The sequence below is a fragment of the Zootermopsis nevadensis genome, unplaced genomic scaffold, assembly GCF_977971745.1.
Source record: "Zootermopsis nevadensis isolate Lab colony 2312 unplaced genomic scaffold, Znev_1.0 Znev_ptg000021l, whole genome shotgun sequence".
Classification (NCBI taxonomy): Eukaryota; Metazoa; Arthropoda; class Insecta; order Blattodea; family Termopsidae; genus Zootermopsis; species Zootermopsis nevadensis.
Genome location: NW_028259153.1, coordinates 13,246,404 through 13,273,526, shown reverse-complemented (window position 1 = coordinate 13,273,526; position 27,123 = coordinate 13,246,404). Strand labels below are relative to the sequence as shown.

At 37.5% G+C, this 27,123-nt stretch overlaps 3 protein-coding genes across 4 annotated transcripts in view; 1 reads left to right on the top strand and 2 right to left on the bottom strand.

Moving 5' to 3' along the window:
• The window catches only part of wry (delta and Notch-like EGF repeat containing weary), a 61,525-nt gene extending 39,647 nt beyond the window's left edge, over positions 1-21,878 (top strand). Inside the window, exons 7-14 of one of the 2 annotated variants that reach the window (XM_022087097.2) lie at positions 5,182-5,406; positions 6,578-6,720; positions 7,303-7,425; positions 8,485-8,587; positions 8,724-8,881; positions 10,321-10,433; positions 11,526-11,663; positions 16,375-21,878. In XM_022087097.2, the coding sequence (XP_021942789.1) occupies positions 5,182-5,406; positions 6,578-6,720; positions 7,303-7,425; positions 8,485-8,587; positions 8,724-8,881; positions 10,321-10,433; positions 11,526-11,661 (1,001 nt within the window). In that variant the 3' untranslated portion in view covers positions 11,662-11,663; positions 16,375-21,878. Of the gene's footprint in view, positions 1-5,181; positions 5,407-6,577; positions 6,721-7,302; positions 7,426-8,484; positions 8,588-8,723; positions 8,882-10,320; positions 10,434-11,525; positions 11,664-16,371 lie in introns of both variants that reach the window. The other variant, XM_022087092.2, reaches the window with a different exon arrangement.
• LOC110841433 (uncharacterized) overlaps positions 1-27,123 on the bottom strand; it is a 120,901-nt gene that overhangs the window by 51,971 nt on the left and 41,807 nt on the right. The gene's annotated exons all lie outside the window — the stretch shown is intronic.
• LOC110841521 (uncharacterized) lies at positions 22,071-26,622 on the bottom strand. Its single transcript, XM_022087159.2, has 5 exons — positions 26,372-26,622; positions 26,124-26,276; positions 25,567-25,696; positions 24,468-24,612; positions 22,071-23,673 (listed from the first exon to the last, which is right to left on the bottom strand). Exons 1-5 carry the CDS (start codon positions 26,383-26,385, stop codon positions 22,889-22,891), a joined length of 1,227 nt encoding a protein of 408 aa, XP_021942851.1. The 5' UTR covers positions 26,386-26,622; the 3' UTR covers positions 22,071-22,888.

Below are 27,123 nucleotides of genomic sequence, written 5' to 3'. Positions count from 1 at the left end.
AGACCGAATGTAGGGCTCACTCAGCTCCTATCCAGTGGGCATCAAAACTCTTTCGTCGGAGGTTAAGCGGCCGGAGCGTGAAGATTACCCCTCCACTCTCCAATACGTCTGCATAAAGCAGTACTTAGGTAAGCACCAGGGATAACTTAACCTTTAACTTCATCCATTGTCATAAGTGTGCTGGCAATTATCTCTGTTAAACATCACATCTATTTATGCCTGTGTGTTACGTACGATCCGTACTGAGATTAGCCTATTTACAATACATGTGTATCTGCAATAAACTAACATGAAATTCAATTACGGATAACAAATCACAAAGAATGCACTTGGAAGATACATTAAAGTTAATCTGAAATCTTCTAATCGTGTTGATTTAAGCGGATGCAGTAAGGTGTAACATAAGAACAACTTGTGATGATGGACCGACAGTCTACACTATCTGGCAAAAATTTGCACTTTGTATATCCCTAGTGATCTAAAATAACATACACCAGTTTTTCTCTTCCTAGTGTTCAAAATTCCAAAGTCCTCTCTACCCTGTACGTGACAGAAGCATTGAAAATTACATTTCTTTCTTTCTTTCTCCCTTGGAATTAAGTTTTCCATGCTGCACTGTTATAACGCAAACCAGTGTTTTTCTGTAAATTAAAATACGTGTTTTAAAAGTGTGGATCACGCCGTCACAGAATTGCCTTTAACAACACTCGGAACTATGGCTGAAAGCCGTACACAGTTTCAAAGTGCATTTTTGGTGATTTGTATCCCTCATTGGTTCTGAAATTCTTGCATCCGCAGATTTTACTGACAGAGCTAATCAACAGTGCATCGAGTAATAAATAATGTAACTGACAAAGAAAAACGATTGAAGATAGGCTATTACACTGCCCAGTAACATTCTTTTCCTTGAATTTCATTGCACGTGATAGATTATATCCAAAAATATTTCGAAACGAAGCCAAACCTGTGAATAGTCTATTAATAAAGTCTATATTTTATTACATAAAGTTTTTTTTTAACAATCAGCTGCTTTTGAGGAATTTGATACAAGAAGTCTTTTGGAATATTTCGCCGTGTATTCTGATAGTTCACCGACGTTTCAGAGGTGTCATTGATATGATAGGATATAAAATGGCTGAAGGGAGGCCAAGGTCCTCACAGGACCGTAGAGCCATGGAGGAGGAATAAAATGGCAGTACATACTATTTCCTTTTATACAAAACATCGGTATTTTATATGTACTCAAAATATGAATTCAAAAATGCTTGTAGACTGAGAAAGAAATAGGGCGATATCTCTGTGAGCAGAATGCACTCAGCAGGCCTTGTAGGGGAGTGATAGTTTTGGAGTTGCTATGGCGACCGAAAATTAATGTGCAGAACTGTGACACATATTATAAAGGCAGCGCTGATAACCCCCCCCCCTTTCGGGATCCCACTGAACATGAAGTTGTAAATGGAACGAGAGTTAGATATAAATTGGAACCCGTTTTTGTTACAGCAAGTTATAAAGAGCTCAAAATCCCTGGGAGTTAATTATACAGAGGCTGAAAACCGAGAGTCAAATTCAGAGTGCACTGACCTTCCAAATGGATTCTTTCCCATTTTGCATTCCTCATTCTTCTTGATACTCATGTACTGCAGATGCAGCATTTTCTGCACATACAGAAAATCTGTAGCAGTTTTGTTTGCCAGATCAATATAACCAAGAAACCTTTTAGGTTCCTACAGTGCACACGGAACCCTTAAAAATGTTCTCATGGTGCAGGAAATTCAGGAACAGAACATGTCAATGTTCTTACATAAATTAACTAAATTATAAAACTAAGGTTTAGTGAGTAGGATCTGAGGTTCTCGCGGAGGTGAGTCCGAAGATGACTGTCTTCTGGGTTGAGGCGTCGTGTAGGCTAGTATAAGTTAACCAACGTTTCAGAGATCCTTGCTCCTTCCATCATCAGCGAAATGTTAAAATATCGTGAAATGGAAGCAAAGTAAATGGCTATTTTGACACCACTAAAATACATGTGACACTCATTTCGTATTCAGTAAGCGTTCTGAAATCTATTTACGTCTTGTTTTTCTCAGTCCATTCGTTGAATACAATCGAAAGTATATCAAGATTGTCTGTCACCTCCGTGTTCGAGTTCATCTTCACATCCTACACGAATAATTTCACAAACAAAAATATTACCATAACCAATTTATAAACGTAAGACCATAAAGTAGGACCTCACATACAAGAACTGAATAATAAAACTATAATGTGGATCGTTGCCTATTGAAGTCGACTAGATAAAGAATTGTTTTATGGCACCGTAAATTACCAATTACTTAAGTTCGGACTATATAGAGTTAAACGACATATAACAGGATTTATGACCACCAAAATGGCGGGAAGTAGAAGTAAGTGATCGCTGTTTGGAGGATTCACCAAGGCTCTCCTGTCGACACTGATTATTATTTAGAATGCCCGGCTAATCAGTACACAGCAAAGGTCGAACCGCGTACCTACTCAATACACCGATCAGACTCTATAAACGCTCATGTACGAGTTTTGTAGACGGTGCATTTGTCGGATGACCAGTAGGGAATTACGCACACTAGATTGTAACGCATAGCAACAACGAACAGAGCAACAATTAGAATTTAGAGGAAAATGAAGAGAGACAGAGAAAGAAAGATTTACTTCAGAATGGTGAATTGATGTAATAAATCAATGGAAGAACAGAGACGGAACAGGAGGGTAACGGTCTTGGCAAACTGCGAGCAAGGGATTTCCTCTACGAATTAGTGGCTTTGCTACATTGTTCAAGTCCAGACCATTGCTGCTATTTCACACTCCAGGCAGCAGCACCAACAAAGTTTGACCGCCAACAGTGGCTTACAGCACTTTTCATGACCCATTTCGACTCCCTTTGTCGCCACAGCTGAGACATAGTCATTCCACGGCCTCCTTCGTCCATTGTCTTGCATACAGAACGATAAAATCACAATAAGCTCACTTAATTTGTGAGATTATAGGTCTTTGTACTGTACAAGAAATGGCGTCAAACAAACTGTTCGAATGTACAGCATTAAAAATAAAAACGGGAACAAGGCAACGACAACAAAGATTCTTATTGCGACAATTAACCCCAGTCTCTTTTTATGCGTTCGTTGCAAGATGTGCACGAAATGGACATATGCAGGGCTGACTACCATCTGTCTGTCCGTCTGCTTGATTTTTCTCAAAAACCGCTGGACGGATTTTTATGATCGGTGTGGAAGTTACGCATATAAAGGAGGCTTACCTAAAATCGTACTCGGCAATAGCAACATGGCGACCGCACGAACTTGTGAAGTGGCAGCGACTCTAGCGCCGCCGCGGACTGCGAACTCCTAGACTATATTCTTTCATTCTAAGTTCCAATCATCCTATTTGGAATGAGAGTTTGTGAATTTCACTGTAATGAAACAGCTATAACGTATACCCCAATCAGATTAACATTGTTATTTTATGCCTCCTTGTTTGCAATAGGCCGTTCCTTTCTAATACTCCCGTCTTCCACAACTCCAACATGGTGGCCGTGAAAACTTGTGAGGCAATGATGTCACTACAGCCATTCAATCCTTTTGTGAAAACTAAGCAACTTTGCATGCCGATAAACAGCAATATAGCAACCACGGGATGTGGTGATGACAACTGAATAAGGCGTAACTATTGTAAAACAACTAATGGTAAAGCAAATGGCATTAAAACTTACAAAGAAGATTCTTCTCGAACTCTAGCAGCCTCAATGTCGGCGGTTTCAGTAGCCAAATTACTACATAATTTTTACCTAATTACCGAGGCATTACAAGAATGCGTCCATGTAGGCTTTAATCTCTTGTAGCATTCGCTGAAACTCGTCGCTTACTTAACAGCACTGTATCAGCTACAGTGATTATTTAGTATCGAATATGGTGATAAGCTGATTATGTTCAGTGAATGGGATAGCATGTTTAAACACTCAGTAGTGGCTTATTTTAAATTATTACTCAGCAGTCTTGCAGAGGCTGACAACAATGAGGACAGACCAGCCATGTTTGCTGGTATCGTGGCCTATACTCAAACCGGGTGTTTTCCAAATGCGATGAACTGTTCGTGCGTATGCATCTATATACATACATAATCCTGACACCAAGTTCGAAGTGAGGTCCTTCCACAAAAAAGCGGATATCGACCTTCAGTCTTTCCACGGCTCACTGCCTGTCTACAAAGAATACACGTGAGCCCACAGTTTTTACGCGGCTGTGGATCCACCAGGGAGGAATAAAGTATACTGACAACTCATTCCTTCTTCCACTAATGGGACAAACACTGGACGCTTTCAGAAAGCCACAAATTTCAGAAGGCTGTTATACGAAAAGGAGGTTATAAAGACGTGAAAAGACACTTTAATGCCACGCCGTGGAAAGGTGCTTCAAATTAGTCTTGCAACATTTTCTGCTTTTAGCGCGAAGTGGGGGAAATGGGCAAATTCATATTAGTAAAGCCACTGAATATTTCATATCAAAAATACAATAAAGTATAACGCATTTCGAATTAATTCAAATAGTTTATTTTTCCCTCAACAGTTATCTCTTCCTATCAAATCTTCCAGCACTTTCTAGTCTATGCACCTCGTCCATGGTATTGACATGCTATACGTCGTCCACTTTCTCAAGTTCAACTGTAACACTCAACATTATCTTCTGAAACATTCTCCATCTATGGTTCCTTGGGAGAGAAGGAACAAGTTTCAAACCCATAAGAAAACGAGATAAAATTACACTTTCGCAGGTTTTAATCTTCAATTCTTTAGGTAGAACAAAGATAAAAATGTCAGACTAAATGGTAGCAAACATCTACAATTAATATATCACTGATAACATATTAAACATGCCAAAATATCAGAGCCGTAGAGACAAGTTATTTTACGGGTTCCCTGAGCACATGGTAAAGAAGACAGATTGTTCTTTAAACAATTTTGTTACTAGGAAAGATTGCGATAGGGAGGGTAACGGGTGCAGACTACACATGAGATGAATCAAACCGAGACTTTAGCTTAATGTAAGTTTTGGTAGTGGAAAATTCTCCGTAGAAGTTATACCACCAGCACACAAAAGTAATTTTCTCGTTAAGAAGCTTCTAAGTTGACACTTCTTCAGCACATGATTTCAGGTTATGCTGGCAAGACGTGTCAAGAAGAAACAGACCCATGTGCCTCGTCGCCATGTCAGAATGGGGGCACATGCGTGCGCAACGGGACGCAGTTCCGCTGTGACTGTGGTCCTGGGTTCGGTGGAACCCTGTGCCAACACAACCTGAACGAATGTGTGTCTTCACCATGCGTGCATGGAATCTGCGTGGACCAGCAAGACGGCTACCGGTGCTTCTGTCAGCCAGGTGGGTGGTTAGGTAATCATTATTAATTCCTGTGGCCCAGAGATCTTCACTAGGTGGCGTTCGTTCTTAGCTTGGAATCCAACTCGGAGCTTAGATGTATGTTAAGACTGTCCTAAGTCGTCTTGTATAGGTAGAAGTCTTACAGTGCACTGATGGATGCTTCATAAGATTTTGAGGTTCTCATGGCGTTGAAGATGTCGATGTTGGCTAGCAACTCTTGTGTTCCTTCAAAACAAGGAATTCTTCAATATATAAGTGTCTGTTAGGTTCCATGAGCTTGTCAACAAATGGGCGGACGGTCTGCAGCCGTCGAAGAACGCCGATGACTTAAAAATTTACATAAATCCTCTAAAGGACTTCTCCGCCACTAACCTAGGACGTTTCCAGAATTTTTCCAGAATTTCTCCAGGTTTTCTCCAGCACTTGATCAGGGCACCTCACAACCACCTATCATAGCATAACCTAACATAACCTAACCTAACCTAACCTAACCTAACCCGAGCTAACCCAAAATAACGCAACCTAACCCAAATTAACTTATACCAATCTAACTTTAACTAATCCTGCCTAACCAACATAGGATCAATCCCACCGCCTAAGGACTTCCACAGAACCTTTCCAGGAGTTCTCAAAAAATTCTCCAGCATTTCACTATGACTCAAATATTTACGTAAATCGTAAAAAGGACTTCTCCGGAATTAAACTAGGATTTATATAGAATATTTCCAAAAATTCTCCAGGAATTCTTCAGCTTTTCAATTAGCCTAAAATATTTACGTATATCCTCAAAAGGACTTCTCCGCCACTAATCTGCGACTGTTCCAGAATTTCTCCAGGACTTCTCCAGCACTTTTTAGGGCGCCTCACGACCACCTTAAAACACGCTATTAATTCTCCAGTACACAACCCATCCCATCATAAAACAACACAAACCTTTCTAACCTATCCTACCCTAACCTAACTAAAGCTAACCTAACTTAACCTATCCTAACCTAACTCAAAGTAACCCAAAACAACGCAACCTAAACAAATGTAACGTATTCCAATCTGACTTGAACAAATCCAACCTAACCGACTGGTTCAAACCCACCCTTTGAAGACTTCCACAGAACCTTTCCAGGCCTTTTCCAGCACTTATCCATGACTTAATAGAATGTGTGTGATTTTACAGGGTTCGCTGGCCAGCACTGCGAATACGAGTACGACGAATGCGAGTCTTCACCTTGCGTCAACGGAGGAACATGTATGGACCACATCGGTACTTTCATGTGCATATGTGGACGAGGCTACACGGGCAAACGCTGTCACGTCAAGGTGAGACAGCCGGCAGCTCGTTATTTTTACGATGTCAATTCATTACAGACACAAATCCACTGTTGGCTGGGCTAGTGAAGGCTGCTGTTACCACGCTGCATAGTGTCTGAAATTCTGTTGACAGAGTTATTAAAAATATAAAATACTACGCTAAGTATATTAATTACACTGGTCATGAATTTAATTATACCAATGTTGCATTTCAACCTTTCATTCCGGAGTAATTCAGTTAATGTATACGTTTAATTGTTCAGAGCTAATCAGCCACAAAGAAAATACTTGGAACCATAAATTACTTTATGTTAATTTTATTTATTACTCACCATACCAGAAAATATTTCAGATTAAACTGATTGATCCTGAAGATACATATATTCTTCCACGCTACACTTTTTAAACTACTTTTAGTTTTTTATGTTAGGAACATTTGATTAAAGCGTCATACAAATTGTGGGTTAGGCCTATATTAATCAGACCTGCAAGACCCAAAATTTAATTCGCCCTACAATTTTTAACGTAGCCTCCAAATATCAAACGTCATTATCTCCACTGAGTGGTTTTGGTTGTGGTGCTTGTCGATAGGTCGACCTATGTGATCCAAACCCGTGCACTGATCACCATTACTGTGTAGACCGAGGCAACAACTACTCCTGTGAGTGCCCAAAAGGGTTCGCAGGGCCCGACTGCCTCATTCCATCAAAAGCCGTAAGTATCGTAAGGAAGTGGCGCCCCAACTTGGATCCATCATACGTGCAAAAGAATCAAAATGGATTCAGTACGTTAAAAACTTAGTGCGGAGTACTTCCTTTTCAAATCTAAACTTGTCTGAAACAAGGAAACTTTATAAACGTAATGAATTGTCGTCTTATTTGATAGCTAACGAACAAATTCCGCAACAGAGAGCCTGCCTTCAGTAGATAAAGAAATGTTCTATTATTATATTATCTAGAGGTCCATCATATTCAAAAATCCCCGCCATCGGGCCTCTATAATTAGCTATTTGATTACAGTCCACAGCTTCACACCTCATTTAAGAAATATTATTTTATTATTATTAGGCCTATATTTATTTAATTATCTCTTTTATTACGCCTATCTACTCCACTCTAAGCCTCCACGTCCCACGTAGTCCATTCACGTAAGCTTTCACAACTAAAATTGTGTGTTTAATCAAATTCCAAAATGCATGCCAAGTATCCTGCTCATCTTATACTCCTCAATTTATTCTTTAAACCAAAATTAGATGAAAAATAAAACATTAAAGTTCATCGTGTAATTTTATCCGTTTCTCTGTTACGTCATGTTTCCTAGCTACATACGTATATCCTTCTCAGCATGTTATTCTCACTCAATGTTTTCGTTCCAAGTTCCATACTCAGATATTATTTAATTTCCACATCTAACTTTGATCCAGATACTTTTCCCGCATTCGGAACATTTAGGGCTACACAGACCTCAACTATGGAGCCTGCTTCAGGCACGCAAGGTCTCAGACAGATCCAGCTGTGGGCCGCTGGTTCTAATTAGTCCTAGATCATGGATGCGTGCATGCGTATTTAATGCTATCATAATTACCTCGTAATCTGGGTATTTTGTCACCAACTACGCCCTCGTCCATCTTTGTAACCCTCTCTATGCTACACGTCAGATTTGTAGGTCACCAACGAACTATTTATGCTCTGCTCACTTTTGGACTTTGAGGTCTAACCTGTTTGCATACAGCACTCTATACATTTGAGTGTTAAAACAGTCAAAGTGTTGCAGGCTTGCAGTGTGAACCCATGTCTCAACGGGGGCACGTGCTGGAGCAGTGTAAATTCATTCTACTGTGCCTGCCGACCAGGCTACACGGGCAAAACATGTCAAGGTACAGTGTTCTGTTCACTTCAGCCTTCTGCGTTTGATGCTTACCAATTTAACTAGAAGCTATCCAACTTTAGATAATACACGTTAAATCTTTGCGATTTTACCACAATGGAAATAAATGTAATGTGTGCGAACAGAAGAATTCGTACTGGAAGCGATCCCCAAGGCCCTGCCCAGCAACAGGGACAGTCAGCTGGACCTACAGATGCCCATTTCCATCCATCTGGATCATCTGCATAACGTGTTCATTGCGGCTGGAACACTCGCCTGCGCTGTCATCATCGTCGTCATAACGGTAAGACAAGGCATCTCAAATCCCTCAATAATAAATTTTTACACAGTTGCCCATAGTTTACTGTCATCCTCGAAAATGTACATTTTATCACCGGCAGAAAGATGTATCATGTAATTTAAATGGTTTCCAAACTGAAAAGCACGAATGTACGTCAGAAAATGTGTAATTGCAGTTTCTTTGTATAGAAGTATTATAAATACACTAAAAACTTTGATATGTTGCCAATTTAATTATGCACTTTATAAGAAAACGAATTTAAAATTGCGATTTTAAACCTCCGAGGGAAGGAGCCGTTTTGGATACAGACTTAGACGGGTAGATAGTAATACAAATCTTACGGAAATGTGACTTAATCTGGCTCTGGTTTAATATTAGCGGTGTTGAAACTTCATGCTGTTGTTTATGTGCGGTCGCGCGTGCATTCCGATTATTATGTGAAATGACAAAATACAATCTGTTTTCCTTCCCTTCCTCTTAATTTTCTATCTAAGAGTGTATCAGAAAAAATGACAGACGCAGACGTGTAAGTAATTAAAACACACACGCGAAATATATCCGGACAAGCACAACTGTGTCCTCGGGGTCTGAAAGGGGTTGTCATTCTTCTGAGTATCAGATTCAGTCAACTTGTCGCATGTAGCACACAACATAACCTTTGCATATTTGTCGAAGATTTCCTAAGCGAATTTTAATATGGATAACGTTAATAGGGGTGAATTCCACGTGCGCGTGGAAACTCCTACAAGAAATCTTGAGCACCAAAGAAGTTCGTGGGCGTTTTAAAAGTTTACGTGACCAGTTTATAGAGTGGTATATGAAAATACAGCAACATGGAAGAAAGAACTGAAAAGAAATACAAATTACTTGAGAACATAATATTCTATGGCGTAAGAGTGGAGCAGACAGGCCTGTTAATATTTCATATAAAAAGAGGCTTCAGACGGGTGTCACGTCACACAACTGTCGGTCCGGAGAATTGGAAAACTTGTCAACAGAACTTTCGATAAGAATTGAGACAAAGTACTGGAACGAGAGGGCTTATTGGATCCTGTTACTTTGCACCTCGATCGATACGAACCAAACTAACCAGCACTACTGGAATATTACCCAAATATAAATATTGTCATTGAATACGTTCAGACAGACTGAATACAAATTTTCGTGAGGTTCCATGTGAATGGCATGAAGATTAAAAACTTGACACAGTAAAGTAATTGTGATTATTCAGTATATGTGACGCTTTTGGTAACGATATTACAGCGGACACATTTCCCATACCAGCGTTTTCTTCCTTCACAAATCAGCAGAAGCACAGTTGGTTGATACTGGCAGGTTTTTCATTTGTTTCGGAAGGTCATTCTTTCAGCCCGTTCCTTCCGATCTCCTGTATGCAGAATGTCTCTCTTCAGCTGTCACTTGCCTTTTCAAATGTGTTTCAGGTGGCTGCATGCCACTGCAGGGTGCACGAGACATACAAGCGTTGCTTCCCCAGCGCCGCCCCTCTGTTGCCCTGTAAGGTCACGCACCTCGAGGAGGTTGTCAAGCCAAGCAGGTAGTTTTTTAACTTTGTCTTATTCATTTTCCTATTATTTGTGATCTGCTATATCCTCCTCTGCCGGCCACAGTAGCCACGCGGTCTGAGGCATGGACCTCGTGCGCCTGGCCGCTGCGACCGTGGGTTCGAGTCCCACTCAAGACATGGATGTTTGTCCGCGTCTCCTCTTCCAGTCTGGTGGGTAAATACTGGCCACGGAAGGCAAGGCGAAACCACCGTGGTACTTCGCAAGAAAACCCCGAAAGGGGGCACGACGGTCAGGTATTGACCAGAGACGACTAAAAAATCCTCCTCTAGTCCATCATCGACTTCACATCCACTTATTTCTCTTCGCCTAGGCTGCACAATTGGGGCTGGGGGAACAGCGAATGAAGAAATGAAGAGAATTAGCTAATGGAAAAATATAATTAGTCTAAAACTGAAATAGAAGCAGGGAATAAATGTGTGTTCGCGTTCGTGGCCATGTAATATGCCTCCAATAATGTCATATATAAATGGTTGGTGTGTGCAGCGAAGTCGACAACATATCCAGTGGGCACAATTTTCTTACAAACAGATCGCCTCGAGAACGGGAAACTTTAGACGTCATCGTGAGTTACTCGACAGAGCTTGTGTTAATAGGTTCTGCTTCGCCTTTTTCAGCCGTTCTCTTTAGATTTTACACATACAAAACTTAATCGGCGGATAAGGTTGTACTTTATTATTAAAAGGTGAGATTTTCTGTCAAAGAGTTTCAAGCATATGCATTAATTTACGCACTAGCGTTATTTGCAGCAACATTACCATTACATTTTAAGATAAAAACTTTGTAGCATTTTGCATACTAAAGCACAGTATACATGTTTGTCAGTCATTTGAAGGAGAAGGGGAGTGGAAGGCCAAGGGTTCACTTTGGGTGCAAAATGCCCTTGGACCAGCCCTGCAGCCCTTACATTAAACAGTTATTGTTTCCCCATACATACCAAACTTATATTCATAATGAATATATGACATCTTTTCTGGAAGACAGAATTCTACTTTTTTAAATTTTATTCCCATTAGTTTCATCCCATAGGTAGCTTTAATTTACATTTCTATGTTATGTTGCAGCTCCAGAAACAGATCCAATGCTCTAGAAGTGGAGAAGGGTTCATCAACAAATCGATCCTTTCCATCCCTTGACACAACAGAGATGTACTACACCCTGGACTTTAGTGACAGCCAGAGCTCACCCCTCATCCAGTAGAGGTAGGTGCCTCCAGCGCTATGTAGCGTATGTAAATGCAAAAGGTACATGGCAGATTATAATTCATCTCATCATCCAACACCAGAATATTTCAGCCCCTATTTTACTTCCTTCCCCAATACTAGCATTTAAGTCATAATAAAACAAAAATCCTCAAACATCATAAAAAATTTCAAAACCCTACACTTAATTTTCACTGTTGTTCCCACTCCAAATGTTCACAGATAGGTCTTTCCGAGTCTGCTCTTCCTGTCACTCTATATGAACTTTTCTCTTCCTAGCACCACCACTTCAACCCTGAAAATGGAGACAGTATGTTTCTCTAAAATGCTGATTTCTACTTATGAGTCTACATTTTTTCACTGCCCTGACCATGACCTGCTGTCTCTCGGCAGTTGAAGCTAACTATTCACAACTTTCAAAGACAGGAATGTCACCATAGCAATATTCTAACAAACCAACGTTCCTTAATCAAAACCAGCAAGCAGGTCATCAAATGCATGAGCCTTCTTAAAATGTATATTTTTGCTTCTTGAATTTTAAAGTTAAAGGTAATTCTACTTGTGTAAGCAGCTTGTCCATGAGATGAGTCTCTGTACGTAGATAAATGAGGTGAAGTAAAGGGAATACATGGGTGGGTGCAGTGAAGGGGGGTGAATTAGGGTGAGGATGGGAAGGCTTCATAAGTGTAGTGAAGTGTAGAGAAGGTGCTGATGAAATGTGAGTGAATCAGTTTATGACGTATGTAATTCATTACTGTTACTGTCCTATGTCTAGTTGAATTTTTAAGTTATGTACTTTAGGTTATATGGTTTTGTAATATTATGAGTTGTTTAATTTTGAGTGTGGTGTGTTGTTTTGTTGTCTTATTGTTTTTGTTGTGTCTTACGTTTTTTTTGTCTTACTGTTTTGTTGTCTTATGTTTTTGTGTCCTATTGTTTTGTTCTGACCTTGTCGAAGGCAATCTGCCGGGTGAGGAGGCTTGCGTGCTCAAATGACCCTTAGGGCTATGCCGGCCTGAGCTTCGGCTCATGGTAGGGTCACCCAAGCCGGACAGGTCTAAGGAGATGCGCTAGACTAAGAGTGATACCCTGGTCCTCCAGGTTGGGGGTTGGGTGTAGGGCTAACAACCTTTCACCTTTAAAAAAAATATGTGTTACGAAAAAATCAACCAAGCCTCGGATCAGGACGGACTCTTTGGCACGACCACGGCAATTGAAAAAGGACATGAGATTTGGTACCTGGAACATTAGGAGCCTCTATAGGGCTGGGGCACTGAAATCAGTGTGTAGGGAATTAGGTAATTATAAGTTAGACTTAGTGGCAGTGCAGGAAGTGCGATGGGAGGGGGAGGGCACGATCCCAGTGGACAATTTTACATTTTTCTATGGAAAGGGGAATGACAATCATCAGCTAGGGACGGGTTTTTTTGTTCATAGCAGAATTAGGGCAGCAGTTAAGAGAGTAGAATTTGTTAGTGACAGGTTGTCTTACGTAATTTTGGAAGGACGTTGGTGCGACATCATTGTCCTTAATGTTCATGCCCCAACTGAAGACAAAAGCGATGATATCAAGGATAGCTTTTATGAAGAATTGGAATCAGTATTTGATACATTTGGCAAGTATCACATGAAAATTCTGCTAGGAGATTTCAATGCAAAAATTGGGAGGGAGGATGTCTTCAAACCCACAATAGGCAGCGAGAGTCTCCATGCACTTAGTAATGATAATGGCGTCAGAGCAGTGACCTTCGCTACGTCAAAAGATTTAATTGTAAAAAGTACAAAATTTCCACACCGTGATGTTCATAAATACACTTGGACTTCCCCAGATGGCAGAACACACAATCAAATAGATCATGTTTTAGTAGATAAGAGAAGGCAGACAAATGTAATTGATGTGAGATCATTCAGAGGAGCAGATTGCGACACTGATCATTATCTGGTGGTAGCAAAAGTGAGGGAGCGGCTTTCAGTAAGTAGACGAACTAAACAAAATTTTGACACAGAAAGATTTGATTTGAAAAAATTAAGTGAGGGAGAGGCAAAGGAACAATATCAAGTTGAAATTTCGAATAGGTTTCAAATTTTAGAGACAAATGAGGATAATGAAAGTGTGGACATCAACAGGGAGTGGGAAAATGTCAGAAACTGCATCAAAATTTCAGCAAAAGAGAAACTAGGATACTACAGGAGAAAGCAAAATAAACCGTGGTTTGATGAAGTATGTTCAAAATTAATAGATCGAAGGAAGCAAACAAAATTTCAATGGTTGCAGAACCCAAACAAAACAAATGCGGATAATCTATGTAACGTGAGACGTGAGGCTAGTAGAACCTTTAGGACTAAGAAAAGGGAATACCTGAAGGGCAAAATTGCTGAACTTGAGACAAATAATAAGGAAAAAAACATCAGAGACCTGTACAGAGGCATTAATAACTTTAAGAAAGGATATCAACCCCAGACTAATTTGGTAAAGGATGATAGTGGCAATTTGCTTGCAGATCCAATAAAAATTGTGAATAGGTGGAAAAATTTCTTTAGCGAGCTCTTAAATGTTCATAATACTGGTGATATTAGACAGATTAAAATGCATACAGCTGAACTGTTGGTGCCAGAACCTAGCTTAGATGAAGTGGAACTAGCCATTGGGAAGTTGAAAAGTTATAAATCTCCAGGAATTGATCAGATTCCGGCCGAATTAATTAAAGCAGGTGGCAAAGGGTTGCATATGAGGATCCATAAGCTTATTCAGTTAATTTGGGATAAGGAAGAGATGCCACATCAATGGAAGGAATCCATAATTATTCCTATTTATAAGAAGGGGGACAAGACTGAGTGTGGTAATTACCGAGGAATATCGCTGCTATCAACCTCATACAAAATTCTATCCAACATTCTTTTGGCAAGATTAACCCCATATGCGAATGAAACTATTGGGGATCATCAGTGTGGGTTCAGACGAAACAGATCAACGATTGATCAGATCTTTTGCATTCGTCAGATACTAGAGAAAAAATGGGAGTTCGGTGGGACTGTACATCAGTTATTTATAGATTTCAAAAAAGCCTATGACTCTGTGAAGAGAGAAGTGCTATATAATATTCTTATTGAATTTGGTATACCAAAGAAGCTAGTGGGTCTAATAAAAATGTGCTTAAATGAAACCTGCAGCAAAATTCGAGTAGGTAAATATGTATCTGAGACATTCCTCATCAAGAACGGTCTAAAACAAGGAGATGCTTTGTCTCCCTTGCTCTTTAACTTTGCGCTAGAATACGCCATCAGGAAGGTCCAAGGTAGGCAGGAGGGTTTGCAATTGAACGGGACACATCAGCTATTGGCATATGCTGATGATGTTAATTTATTGGGGGACGATATAAATACAATAAAGAGGAACGCAGAAGTTTTACTAGAGGCTGGTAGACAAGTGGGGCTGGAAGTAAATTCAGAAAAAACTAAGTACATGTTAGTATCTCGTCATCAGAAGACAGGCGGGCAAAATTATCTTAGGGTAGCTAATAAATCCTTTGAAAGGGTTACAAAGTTCAAATATTTGGGAACAACAATAACAAATCAAAATGATACTTGTGAGGAAGTTAGGAGGAGACTAAATTCCGGAAATGCTTGCTACTTCTCAGTCCAAAATATTTTGTCTTCCCGTCTGATTTCTAAGAACCTGAAAATTAAAGTATACAAAACAATAATCTTGCCTGTTGTTTTGTATGGGTGCGAAACATGGTCTCTCACTCAGAGGGAGGAACACAGATTGCAGGTGTTTGAGAATCGGGTGTTGAGGAGGATATTTGGGCCTAAGAGGGAAGACGATGGGGCGTGGAGAAAACTGCACAATGACGAGCTTAAAAATCTGTACTGCTCCCCCAGTATTGTGAGGGTGATTAAGTCGAGAAGAGTGAGATGGGCGGGACATGTAGCGCGCATGGATGGGACAAGAGGTGTGCACCGGGTACTGGTTGGGAAACCTGAAGGGAAGAGACCGCTGGGGAGACCTAGACGTAGATGGGAGGATAATCTCAGGCGGGATCTATGGGAGATAGGAGTTGAAGGAAACTGGATGTTGTTGGCCCAGGACAGGGTCCGGTGGAGGGCTTTGGTTAATTCGGTGATGAACCTTCGGGTTCGGTAAGCCATCTAGTTAGTTAGTTATTGTTTTGTTCTGTCTCATTGTTTTGTTGTCTTATTGTTTTTGTTGTGTCTTATGTTTTTTTGTCTTACTGTTTTGTTGTGTCTCATTGTTCTGTTGTTTCTTAATGTTTTTGTTGTGTCTTATGTTTTTGTGTCTTATTGTTTTGTTCTGTCTCATTGTTTTGTTGTCTTATTGTTTTTGTTGTGTCTTGTTTTTTTGTCTTACTGTTTTGTTGTCTCATTGTTCTGTTGTTTTTGTTGTGTCTTATTGTTTTGTGTCTTATTGTAGGACCACTGCCACCGGGTAAAAACCCATTTGCAGTCAAATAAATAATAATAATAATACTGAACTTTAACATTTGTTTACCTTGTTTAACCTACATAACAACTGAGTAAACAGCCACTGCTTTATAAAATTATATTTTTCTTACTTTTCTTTTTAACGTTGTTTTACTTTCTTGCGTAACTACATATTTTATTGGTTATACGATCATTAGCCTAATGTGAAATGTTGCCTTTCAAATATTACATCTTATGTTTATTTATTTAACATTTTCACTTCCAGCAGAAGTCCAAAAGGAAGCACAACAGCCAGAACTGCAAGGATAAAATATGTCATCTTTTAGAAGTAATGATGTTTGAAACTACAATTCATAATTCATCTCAGTAAATTTCCTTCGAGTAAAGAAGACCAGGAACCGTCTTCCCCGAAATAAAATACAAGGAACCTCCAAATAAGTGAATAAAGCATTTGCAGACTTGTAATATTTTGCCTCTACAATTTTAATGCAATGGCTAAAACACTACACAGAAACGCAGTATAATTACTGCAAAAGGTATGAGAGCAATGATTTTGACTTTCTCCTTACCATATTTTGATTATTGTTTTCTCTGAATGTGCCATCCCCTTCCACTATCTGCACTACACTTATTTCGTCAGTTACGCCAAGAAAATATTTATCAACATATTAATTGCTGCAAAGCCAGTAACAATTAGATGGAACCTCACTCTGCCATTCTGAATTGCTACACACAAACATCCCGTAGTTGTAGAGGCAACATATCTATGGCAACAGGAAATAGAAACAACTGATCAATTAAAATAAGCTTCAAAAACCACCAGTAATTCAATAACATGTTTTGTTTTTTAGCTTTAGAGGCTGGCATTATAGACACTGTGCTGCAATCTGTTTTTGAACATGATCTAGCTACACAATGAGCAGCATTTTGTTTTCAATAAGGCAAGTTAAAATTGGAGGATTTCCTTAAAAATTCCACAATAATTAACCTGAAGTTTCAAAATCACAAACACCAAAGACCAACATTGGTCATGGTCAGTTTATTCAAATAACATCTACGTACCCGGAATCTATTTCAGCATTCTCCTCTAGTATCCTTCATAGCCTTACCATCTTAAAAAGTAGAGAGAGTATTTTTAGCAAGTAACTGCTATAAACTGTTTGTCACATTCAATGAAAAATGAAAAAAACTTGTCTTAAAGAAAGATATGTTGTACGACAGTTTATTTTTTGTTCTAGGGGTATCTGAGCCCTATTTCCTGTTAATATTCTTGAAAAGCAGAGAACAATCAACTTTAATTGAGCAGTTTTCAGTAATTACATGCCAAAATTTTCACTGTTCTTCTTTTACTAAATGTTAATCCTTTGAACCCAAGCTCATCTAAATAATATATAAGAATTCAGTCTGTACCGCAAATAAAACACAACACTTCATTGCAAAGATCAATTGCATAATTCTGTGTGAGGAAATAATCCCAGTTTGCTGCAAAAATTATACAAAGCACATAAATACAAAATGCAGAGTTCCTTACTGTTATGACAGGTGGCACATAGTTACCACCAGGCTTTAAAGGGTTAATGTTATAAAAACCGCACCTTTATAAAATTTAGTCATTTTTAAGCATTCCATTTCAGGGTTCCTAACGATTCTTTGTGAATAATATGACCAAATGTGTCCAAGAAACCAAAACACAGAGTAACTGAAAAGTCACAAAACCCATATTACCAATTTTATCTGTATTACAGTAAATTAGACAGTATTTATACAACACATTCCATTATAGATATATGACCTTCAGCTGTGTGTAAATCCTCCAAGATGCGAACAGTGTTTACTTTAACCAGTAAACTTATAACAATCACTAGAATGCACATATATGATTGTTTCCAAATTGCCAATTTCTGAACAAATAAATACTATAGCATCTAACTCAGACACAGACAAGGACTGATCTGGAGTAGAACTGTATAAAATTAACTTTAATTTCATGAGAACAGAGGATTTAAAGCAACTAAATTACTTTAATCTGGGTTTAAGTGTTTAGCACAATACTACAACACACATGTATAATCTGTGATGTATGGTTGATAAAGATTAGTCTAAGATAAAGATAAAGTTCCTCCTGTGTCTAAACACCACAACATGATGGTGCATAGATGCATGAAGGTAAAGCTCCACATATTCAAAGACAATGGTACTTGAAGAAAATGGCCAGCTTCGTTTTGGCCGCTTTATAGGCTCTGTGACTTTCGATCACTCTACACAATACAGATATGTTAAGTATTCATCAAAGCACACCAGTGCAATGAATAATATATTAACTCATTCAGTTAATGTGCCAAAGTCATCATGTTGCATCTGTCTATATACAACACATAGCTTAGGACAAATCATCATTATGTTATGTCACCATGCTCAACTTAGTGACTGATGTTAATAATAATAAAGTGTTGTGAAACACTGTTCTTAATATAGAATTTTTATTGTTATTTAGTGTTTTCATTGTTATATTGTAGAACTACAGCATATCTTATTGCAGTAACTTCATGGTTTGCTCCCATCTTACAAAAATTAAAATATGACAATCAAATCAAGTAATTTAATTTGAGGGTAAAATCAGATCACTTGTATTTCTGACATGTCTGCCACTGTTTTCCTACTTACTGGTGGGAGGGCAAAAACATGCCATTAGTGGCAAGAAATATGATTTTTTATTCCCAGATAACAAATTCTACAAAACTAAATTCTCTGTGACCTTGAAAAAAATTAAAATAAAAAATTTGACATAGTATATGTAACTTTCTGCATATATAGTACCTTCTGAGGCCAGCAGTGAAATGGTTACTACGCCATGGATCTTTCTTTTTAAATTTCAATGGGCAACACTTTTGCTACGCTTAGTAATGCAATAAATATGCCATTCTGCATGATTGGAAGTAAATATGTGTCAAGGAAAGCTTACAATGTCCATGTTCTTTAAAAGTGGGGAAAAAATAATGTTCACATAATGGGCAATATAATAAAATGTTACTATGAGAACATATAAAAAAGGTAATTATGAACATCATATTAAGCACTCGGTCACATTTTGACTGGGAGGAGCAATAGTACACACACCATTTCAATCCAAAAACATCTGTAACAAAAAAGGGAGCAATTACTTTTGGACAAAATGCAGGTACAAAAGAGAGGTTTCTTGATGGAGGAATCAAAATTTGTCAACAGAACACTTAATCTGTAATGTATGTAATAAAATACAGCTTTGTTTATTGATATTTTAAAAACATTTCCTGTCTCCCAAACACTGGTAACATCTAATTAGACATGTCATGTTCAAGAATATCACAACCCATATTATCATTTAGCTACTGCAATGAATATGCTGTGTTGTGGTGATAGAATTGGTTCTGGAATTTCAGATCCAAAAGTAGTGAGCATTAGAGGTGCATTGGTTTTGTGTAAGTGCAGCCATATTACAGGTAAGAATTAATAAAAATAAACTTCACTTTTCTATCCACTGTAAGCAATAAAGAAAGGTTTATAAGATTTACATAATGAATAATTTTTCTTAATGCATGGCTGATATATGTAATGTAATTTTAAATACAAAGGACATGAAATAACACTGGTTCATGTAAATAGGATATAAAAATAATTAAGCACCATCAAACACTTTACATGGAATTTTATAAAATATGGGAATGTAAGCAAATCAACTTATACACTGTACTTAATTTAAAATTATATTAATCTACGAAGCATATGTTCAAGATGGGTGATGTGGAATTAGGTATAAAATAACATTTAAAGGGAATGGTATAATGCAGGAAACAGAAAATAAAAGGTTTGCAGCGGTATGGAAATGTAGAAACAAGGGACAAGTATAAATTGTCAAAACAATACAGTGAACGCCAAAAACAAAATATGGAATGAGAAGAGCAAAAAAAAAAGTTCTTACAAGATATTTATAAAGGGGCGACTGAACTGTATGAGAATTACAAAGTATGGGAGGTGGAAATCCTCAAGATGAACTGCCAATTCTGTTTCTGAAAGCAAGCAAGAGCACTTTTGGCATACATGAGAATTCAAGGATAAGACACAGTTTTAAGAATCAAACAGATACTCCATTCTTTACATGGTATCCTTGTAATCTTCATTTGTCATCAACAGACCTAAACTATCTATCTAAAATTATGTCCTTCCAAAAAATTATCCTTTGCTTTCCAGGACAGAAAGTGTGATTTATCTTGAAATATGGCTGCTAAATGTAATGCTTATTTCTTTCTTTATAAAGACATTATTGTATTAGATTAGATACTTTCTAATTCATATGAACTTACGAGGCAATTAATTTTGGCTAAAGTGCCTAATACAGTAAAGGTCTCATCACCACACTGTACTCTACTGCAGTGTTTAGTCCTTCCTACTCAGGGGACTATACAGTAATTTGCACTTTAACCTCATTTATTTTTCATATTAATTGTTTTAGAGACTTGAGTATAAAGATGTGCCAAATGTAGCAACAATCCTGACTGCCTTTAGAATTTTATTGTGCAACTGAAGCATGCTATCTTGGATGTGTAAAATTGTTTGCTTCACATACTGCACTATAAGATATGGACAGAACTGAGAGAATTCTTTAAGTTTACAATTTAAGAGTTAACTAAAAAATGTAGGATTTGAGGTTTTCATGATGGTGAATCTGAAGATTGTTGTCTTCTAACTAAAAAATGTTGCCTAATTCTAAGCAACAAACAGAAATAAACCTAAAACTAAAAGACTCCAGTGCATAGAAATAATGTGTAATGCTGGCATAACACATCCTCAACTGTTCAGATTGTGGCTACTCAAAGAAAGTATTTCATGTATAATACAGCTGTCATAAAATTACCAAATTCTTCACAGACCCAAGTAGGTCTGAGGAATCACCATCTGCATGGATTAATTTCAATAGAACCATTTCCTTTTTCCAGTCATGCCATGGCTGCTTTGAACTTACACTCACTGTAGCACTTGAAAATCCCAGCATTAAATATATTAATTCCAAACCTATATTTTTAAGAACAGAAACAAAGTGCGTAATGCACATTTTTCTACATTCATAATTACTGCAGTTAAAATGGTTTACTATTTAACATAATTTTTCTCATTTAAACAAGATTGGAATTAATAGTTCTGTTTGTAGTATTATGATCCAGGGCATCTATATTTGGCATTAGCAGCTCAATGAGCTCAAAAAAGCACAATATATATTTGATGAAACTACATACATTCACAAATAAACTTACTTCAGAATGCCTTTTTTTTAGATTACACAGTTTCAACTGCATTAGCAAATATTTAAAGAGTTCCATTTCAACATAATTTACAACATGGGCTTTAATAGCATGAAATAATCTCTCAGAACTGAAGTAGCTATGGGTTGGAAATGTTTTGATTCAGAATTTCTCTCCGATTACTTGATGGAAAAAAGACATATCTTAAAGCACAGCACCACAACACAATTGTGTTGTCATTTTCAGAAACTGTTGTGTAATGTTCAAACATTTCTTGCCTCTAGCTACACTCTAGTGTCTCATAAATGCTGGTATACACATTTCACACAAATAAAAATGTCTGCTGCTTACTTTTAAAGCATATTATTATTCTCGCATTCCATCCAAAATAAAAGTAATTACTTCAAATTCTTGTACTGTATTTGTGTATAAAAATGTTTAAGTAATGTTTGTGACTTGTGGGTATATGTTATTAATCAATAAAACATTAAAAACATGTAGCGTTTTTATAATGCTTGAAGATTCTTACTTCGGACCAGCAGTGCCCTTCTCCTCCCACAAAAACATCAATTTATATGTAATCAGGTAACTGAACTCATCTCATGTGAAACTTAATATTTACAAAAAGCATGCTTACAAACAAGATATGAAACAGAGTGTTAAAACCAAATGTAATTCCTCCACAATGTACTTTCATAACAGTATTTATTTGAAGCTTTGTTGTTTACAGTGAACCATTCATTATATAACAACATAACACAACATACCCTAACTTAAACCAATCCAACATTTCAGGATTTTAAAAATTCTAACCCTGTTACACAAAATCTGATGGAACATCTATAATCTTGTAATACCACACATCATGTTGCAATGCAAAATAACAGAAACCAGAACATAAATATTTCACCCAGTCACAAAACTGTAAACAAAAGTTAACATAATGTTATTGTACACTGAATGGCACTAGTTTTGCTCCCAACTCATAAGTTTGCATGGTCACCATGATGGTCCTGCTGACAGTACAGAATTAAAAAGCACAAAGCTGGAGTATAATTAGGACATTAAGACGAGTTGAACGTATGTAATAAGATGGGCACGCAGAAGACCAGAAAGGAGGCAGAACAATAATATTAATATGGTTCTTAGTGAAATAGGCTGTGAGAATGTAGACTAGACTTATTTGGCTGAAGATCACCAACAATTACAGACTGTGTTCTATTGCCATATAGTAAGATGCTGTACGAAAAGCTGGCCTCTATTGACATCCTGGCATTTAATGGTTCATCTTAGAAAAATAATGTAACGAAACCTTTCCCTGCCAGTAAAATCAGTCAGCCAATGACACACTTTATGATGTATATATTATGATCCATATTATGCTTACAGGCTGCTTTTCCATCACATGAAATTCATATAAATCCACTTTCTGCTTCTTCCATGACTTGGCATAGCTAGCGCACAGCTGCAGAATTTAAATAGCAATAACAAATAATATGATAGCTCTCACCTCCTGCAACGTTCTTGACCCCTATCCCAACGTCTGTCACGACCCCTTTCCCTTGTAAATCGTTCTTTGTCACGTGACCTGAACCTGTCATGCTCCCAATCTCTGTCTTTATCATGGATTCTCTCTTGTGCTCGAAACCTTTCTCTGTCTCTTGAAGGACCTGTATCATCACTTCTCTTCCATTGCCTATCATCACGCTCCACAATCTCTCCACCTACCTGTTCCTGCCGTCTGAATGTGCTATCACCATGATTTTGTTTTCTGTCTAATGTCCCATTCTCATGGTAAGTATTCTTCTGTTTATCACCTCGTTCAGTGGTAGAATTTTTTTCGCTTCTGCGACTATAATGTTCAACATGTGCCTTCTCAAGCGATTCATCTGACCTAGGCTTTGATAATGGCTCTTCTGTGGCACTTGCCTTCTTTGATGCTTTTCTGGTATAATTAAGCACAGCCTCTAGAGTTTTAATTTTCTCTACAAGTTTACGGCGCTTCTCGCGAGATTCCCTAATAGTTTCATTTTCTGTTGAAGAATCACCATCACTTGTTACAACTTTTGACTTTTTCTTACGTTTCTTTGCACCTTTCCTGCTGCTGTGCTTATGTTTTTTGTTGCATGGGCTGACAATACTGTCGTCACTCTCTTTGTCACTTTCTGAGCCTGAATCTGAATTTGAATTGTCACTTGAACTCTCTTCACTACTTGAAACCTGCTTTCTCTTCTTCTTCTTTTTCTTTTTCTTCTCCTTTTTCGATTTTGTCTTAGGTTTACCTTTGTTCTCTAAAAACAAAATCAAGGGTAAGTTAATGTTATTATGTTGTATAAGAGTTACAAAACTTGTCATAAAAATTGGCAGCGCAAGGTGCCTCCTTTTTAGTCAAGCCTTCATATTTTCAGTCTTAAATGTGTAAATCTGCAATATTTGGGAGTATAAAATGGAATGGCACCAAGTGTCTTTTCAAAGTGCAAACAGTTCTGTTTGTATGCATAATTTTATATATTTACAGTAAAAAACAGAGTACTATATATGACTGCATAATGACTCAAACAAACACATATTAAACTTTATTTTAGCTGCAAACCAATAGTTCTGACATGGTCCCCAAATCATGGTACAGGCTTGATATTTTCCAAATTTACAATCTGGACTTATTAAAAGGTGAAGGCATGTAGGAAAATATGCATTTGGCCTGATCTGACACAAACCCAAAAATTCCATAAACTTTATCAATGATGTGCCATTTCTTACATGTGGCCCAACTGGCCATAAATCGTTAAACTGGTGTCAATCCACCCAGCACCCATGTAATAGGGGTTTAATCAGCATTTTTCATGTAATAAAGGTTTTCTCACCAAGAATTTGTTTCTCATTTCTCCCTTCCATTTCACTGTTCTTGATTTAATCACCCTTACATTATTAGTACCTGAAATTTAGCCATGACCACTTCTTTCCACATCTTTTCCAATTCATTAACAATCATTCTATCATTTGACACAACATAGTGTTTATTAGTCATTGATAGTATTGTTAAAAAGACCACAAAAAAGTAAAATATTAACTTTAACTCTCTCACCTTCCTCACGCATTACAGGAAGTATGCTGCGTGATGGTGCACAGCCCTCAGAATAAAGTTTCCGTGTTTCTTCATCCAGTTTATCTGAATCTTTTGGTGGTTTATAGTCAGCCACATGATCAACACGTATTGTGCGGCCAAGCAACTAAATAAAACAGTGTTAACCAATTATATAAATACCACAACACTTAAGCGAGTATACAATGAAGCAACTATGAAATATTTTGAAACAAATCTAGGATCTAAAAACCAGTGTAATTAAAATGTGTTTTTGCAATTCTGAACACCTTAATTATCTGCACGTTGATAAACAAAATATACAAATTTGGTATTGGCAGTAATCAACTGTATATGCACACTGCATACAGAGATACAATTGTTGAAATTTGAGGTTCTAATGATGTTGAAAATGTTAATATTAGTCTTCTGTGTTGTAAGATAATGTGGACTGCAAAAGTAGGCACCAATGTTTCAGAGTAACACCACAGCCATTTTCAAGGCTGTTCCTCCAAAATGTTGGTAACTACCTACAAGTCCACACAGCACAAGCCAGAAAACCAACACAAGCTATTGTTCTTTGTCTTAGAATGAAGTAATATATACACAAAAGCACTCCAAATAAAATATGTATTTTTTATCTCATGTAGCAATAATAAAGACGAGATATTTTTCAGAAATTTGTAAAGTTTGAGCTGAACTCCATTGAAGCAGGAGTTAAAATTGAATTGATACTGACCAAAATGAAACTCATCTGTGAACCTTCAGGGTAGATCTTTACTACTGGTAAATATAACTGGAAACTGTTCAGTAGTTCTGGAACTGAAATATGTATACTAACATGACCTCCACACTGTGCCAATTTCAGGTACTTTTTAATATTTAGAAAGCATATATAAGAATAGTGCTAATATGTTTAATATGGCAGCAAATCTGTCTAATATCAGTATTTAGAATAACAGCAAGTGCTCTAGCTCTTCAAATGTAGCTTCCACTGTCTTTTTCACTTCCTCCAGTTTTATGATTGAAAGAGCCATAAATATATCAAAATTGATTCTTAACTAATCATTCTACTAATTCAAAATAGTCAAGCTATGCATACTTTTATGCCATTCAGGTTATCAACTGCCAACACAGTACTATGCTGATCTTCATAACAGAGGAAACAAAACCCCTTGGATTTGCCAGTTGCTTTGTCACGAACCAAATTCAAGTTAACCACCTCACCATACCTGAGCACAAGCATTAAACAAATAACATTACAAGAATCACACAAAATCAACATTAAAAATATATAAACATCCATTTCTACAAAACTCTTACATAAGTGAGGCATACACTCCTGAGAAACAGCTGACAGCACTAACATTAGTGCCAATATGACTAGCAAAATGTCACATTATGCAAAAATAAATGCCTCTACAGTGTACATCCCAAACACAGTGTTGTTACAAAAGATCCTTCAAGGACAACGTGCCAACTAACTTCCAGTACAGAAACTTCCTTGAGCACAACTGAATACCAAACCAAATTACAGTGCACAAGCCTATGGGGAAGACCATTTTAAATTGGCATAAAACCATAACAGATCCAATGTCCTAAAGTCTGACAATGAATTAAATACACAAACTGATATTTGTAAGTTTGGAATTTACTTACTGTGAGAATACGCAAATAATGTCCCCTTCTGTTAAATCATATGGCAAACCTCCAACAAAAATCCAGGCACTATCTTTATACTGGTCATGCCATGATGTCTTCAAATTCCGTTTCAGTTCAAGCTCACTTAATTTTTTAATGTTCTTCACATTGCTGGAAATCACGAAATTTTTTAGAATAATCTACTTGAGCAACCGTAACACATATACAATTAACACTGCCACGCAATATTTACAAATTATACTTACGTCATAGGATTCATGTTTCTTCGTTTACAACCACAGCTCGTGCAATTCTTTTATGCTCGATTATTTCTGAATAAGCCACTAACTCTCATCGCCAAACCGAACAAAATAGCAACTGGCTGACAAAACGGACCATGCATATGAATACGATACGTGGCGAAAAACCACATTCGCGCAAGGAAACATCAAATGACTAATACAGAGATAGAAACTGAACGCAAACTCCATAGCTTTAGATCACTTACAGTTTCTATCCCCAGAGGGCAGGACAAGCACAGTTCGTCATTTTTGAACAGTAATGATGATTGCGATATATGTTACAAATCAGTTCACCAAACAAACACTTTTCATCAGTCATAACCTCGCTGTTTACATACCAATTTCCAGTCACATAAAATATTGTACTATTTCCATTCGTAAGGCTGGGCCGATAACCTGATATGCGCAGTGTAGTTTATTCTACGTGTCTGTAACAAATACACCACATTAATTTAAGAAGAGGATAATTAATGTAGTCCAAAAACCCTTTTCCCCCTCCAGCAAGTGCACAAAACACACACATACATCTTTCTTACATTCCATGGATCCATAAGATACTCAGATGACAGTAGGATGTGGAAAAAGTCATAATAATAAAATACATATTATAAAGTACAATTCATACTATTATATAAATTTCACATAATTCGAACAAAGGGTTAATCTAAAGCAATGACAAGTTACAAATAAATCTACCCATTCATGATTTCTGTCTT

Coding starts and splice junctions, on each gene's coding strand:
- LOC110841521 (XM_022087159.2), bottom strand. Junction 25,697..26,123: donor ATTATTTGCGTATTCTCACA/GTAAGTAAATTC, acceptor GCTTGTGCTCAG/GTATGGTGAGGTGGTTAACT. Junction 23,674..24,467: donor TCCTGTAATGCGTGAGGAAG/GTGAGAGAGTTA, acceptor TTTTGTTTTTAG/AGAACAAAGGTAAACCTAAG.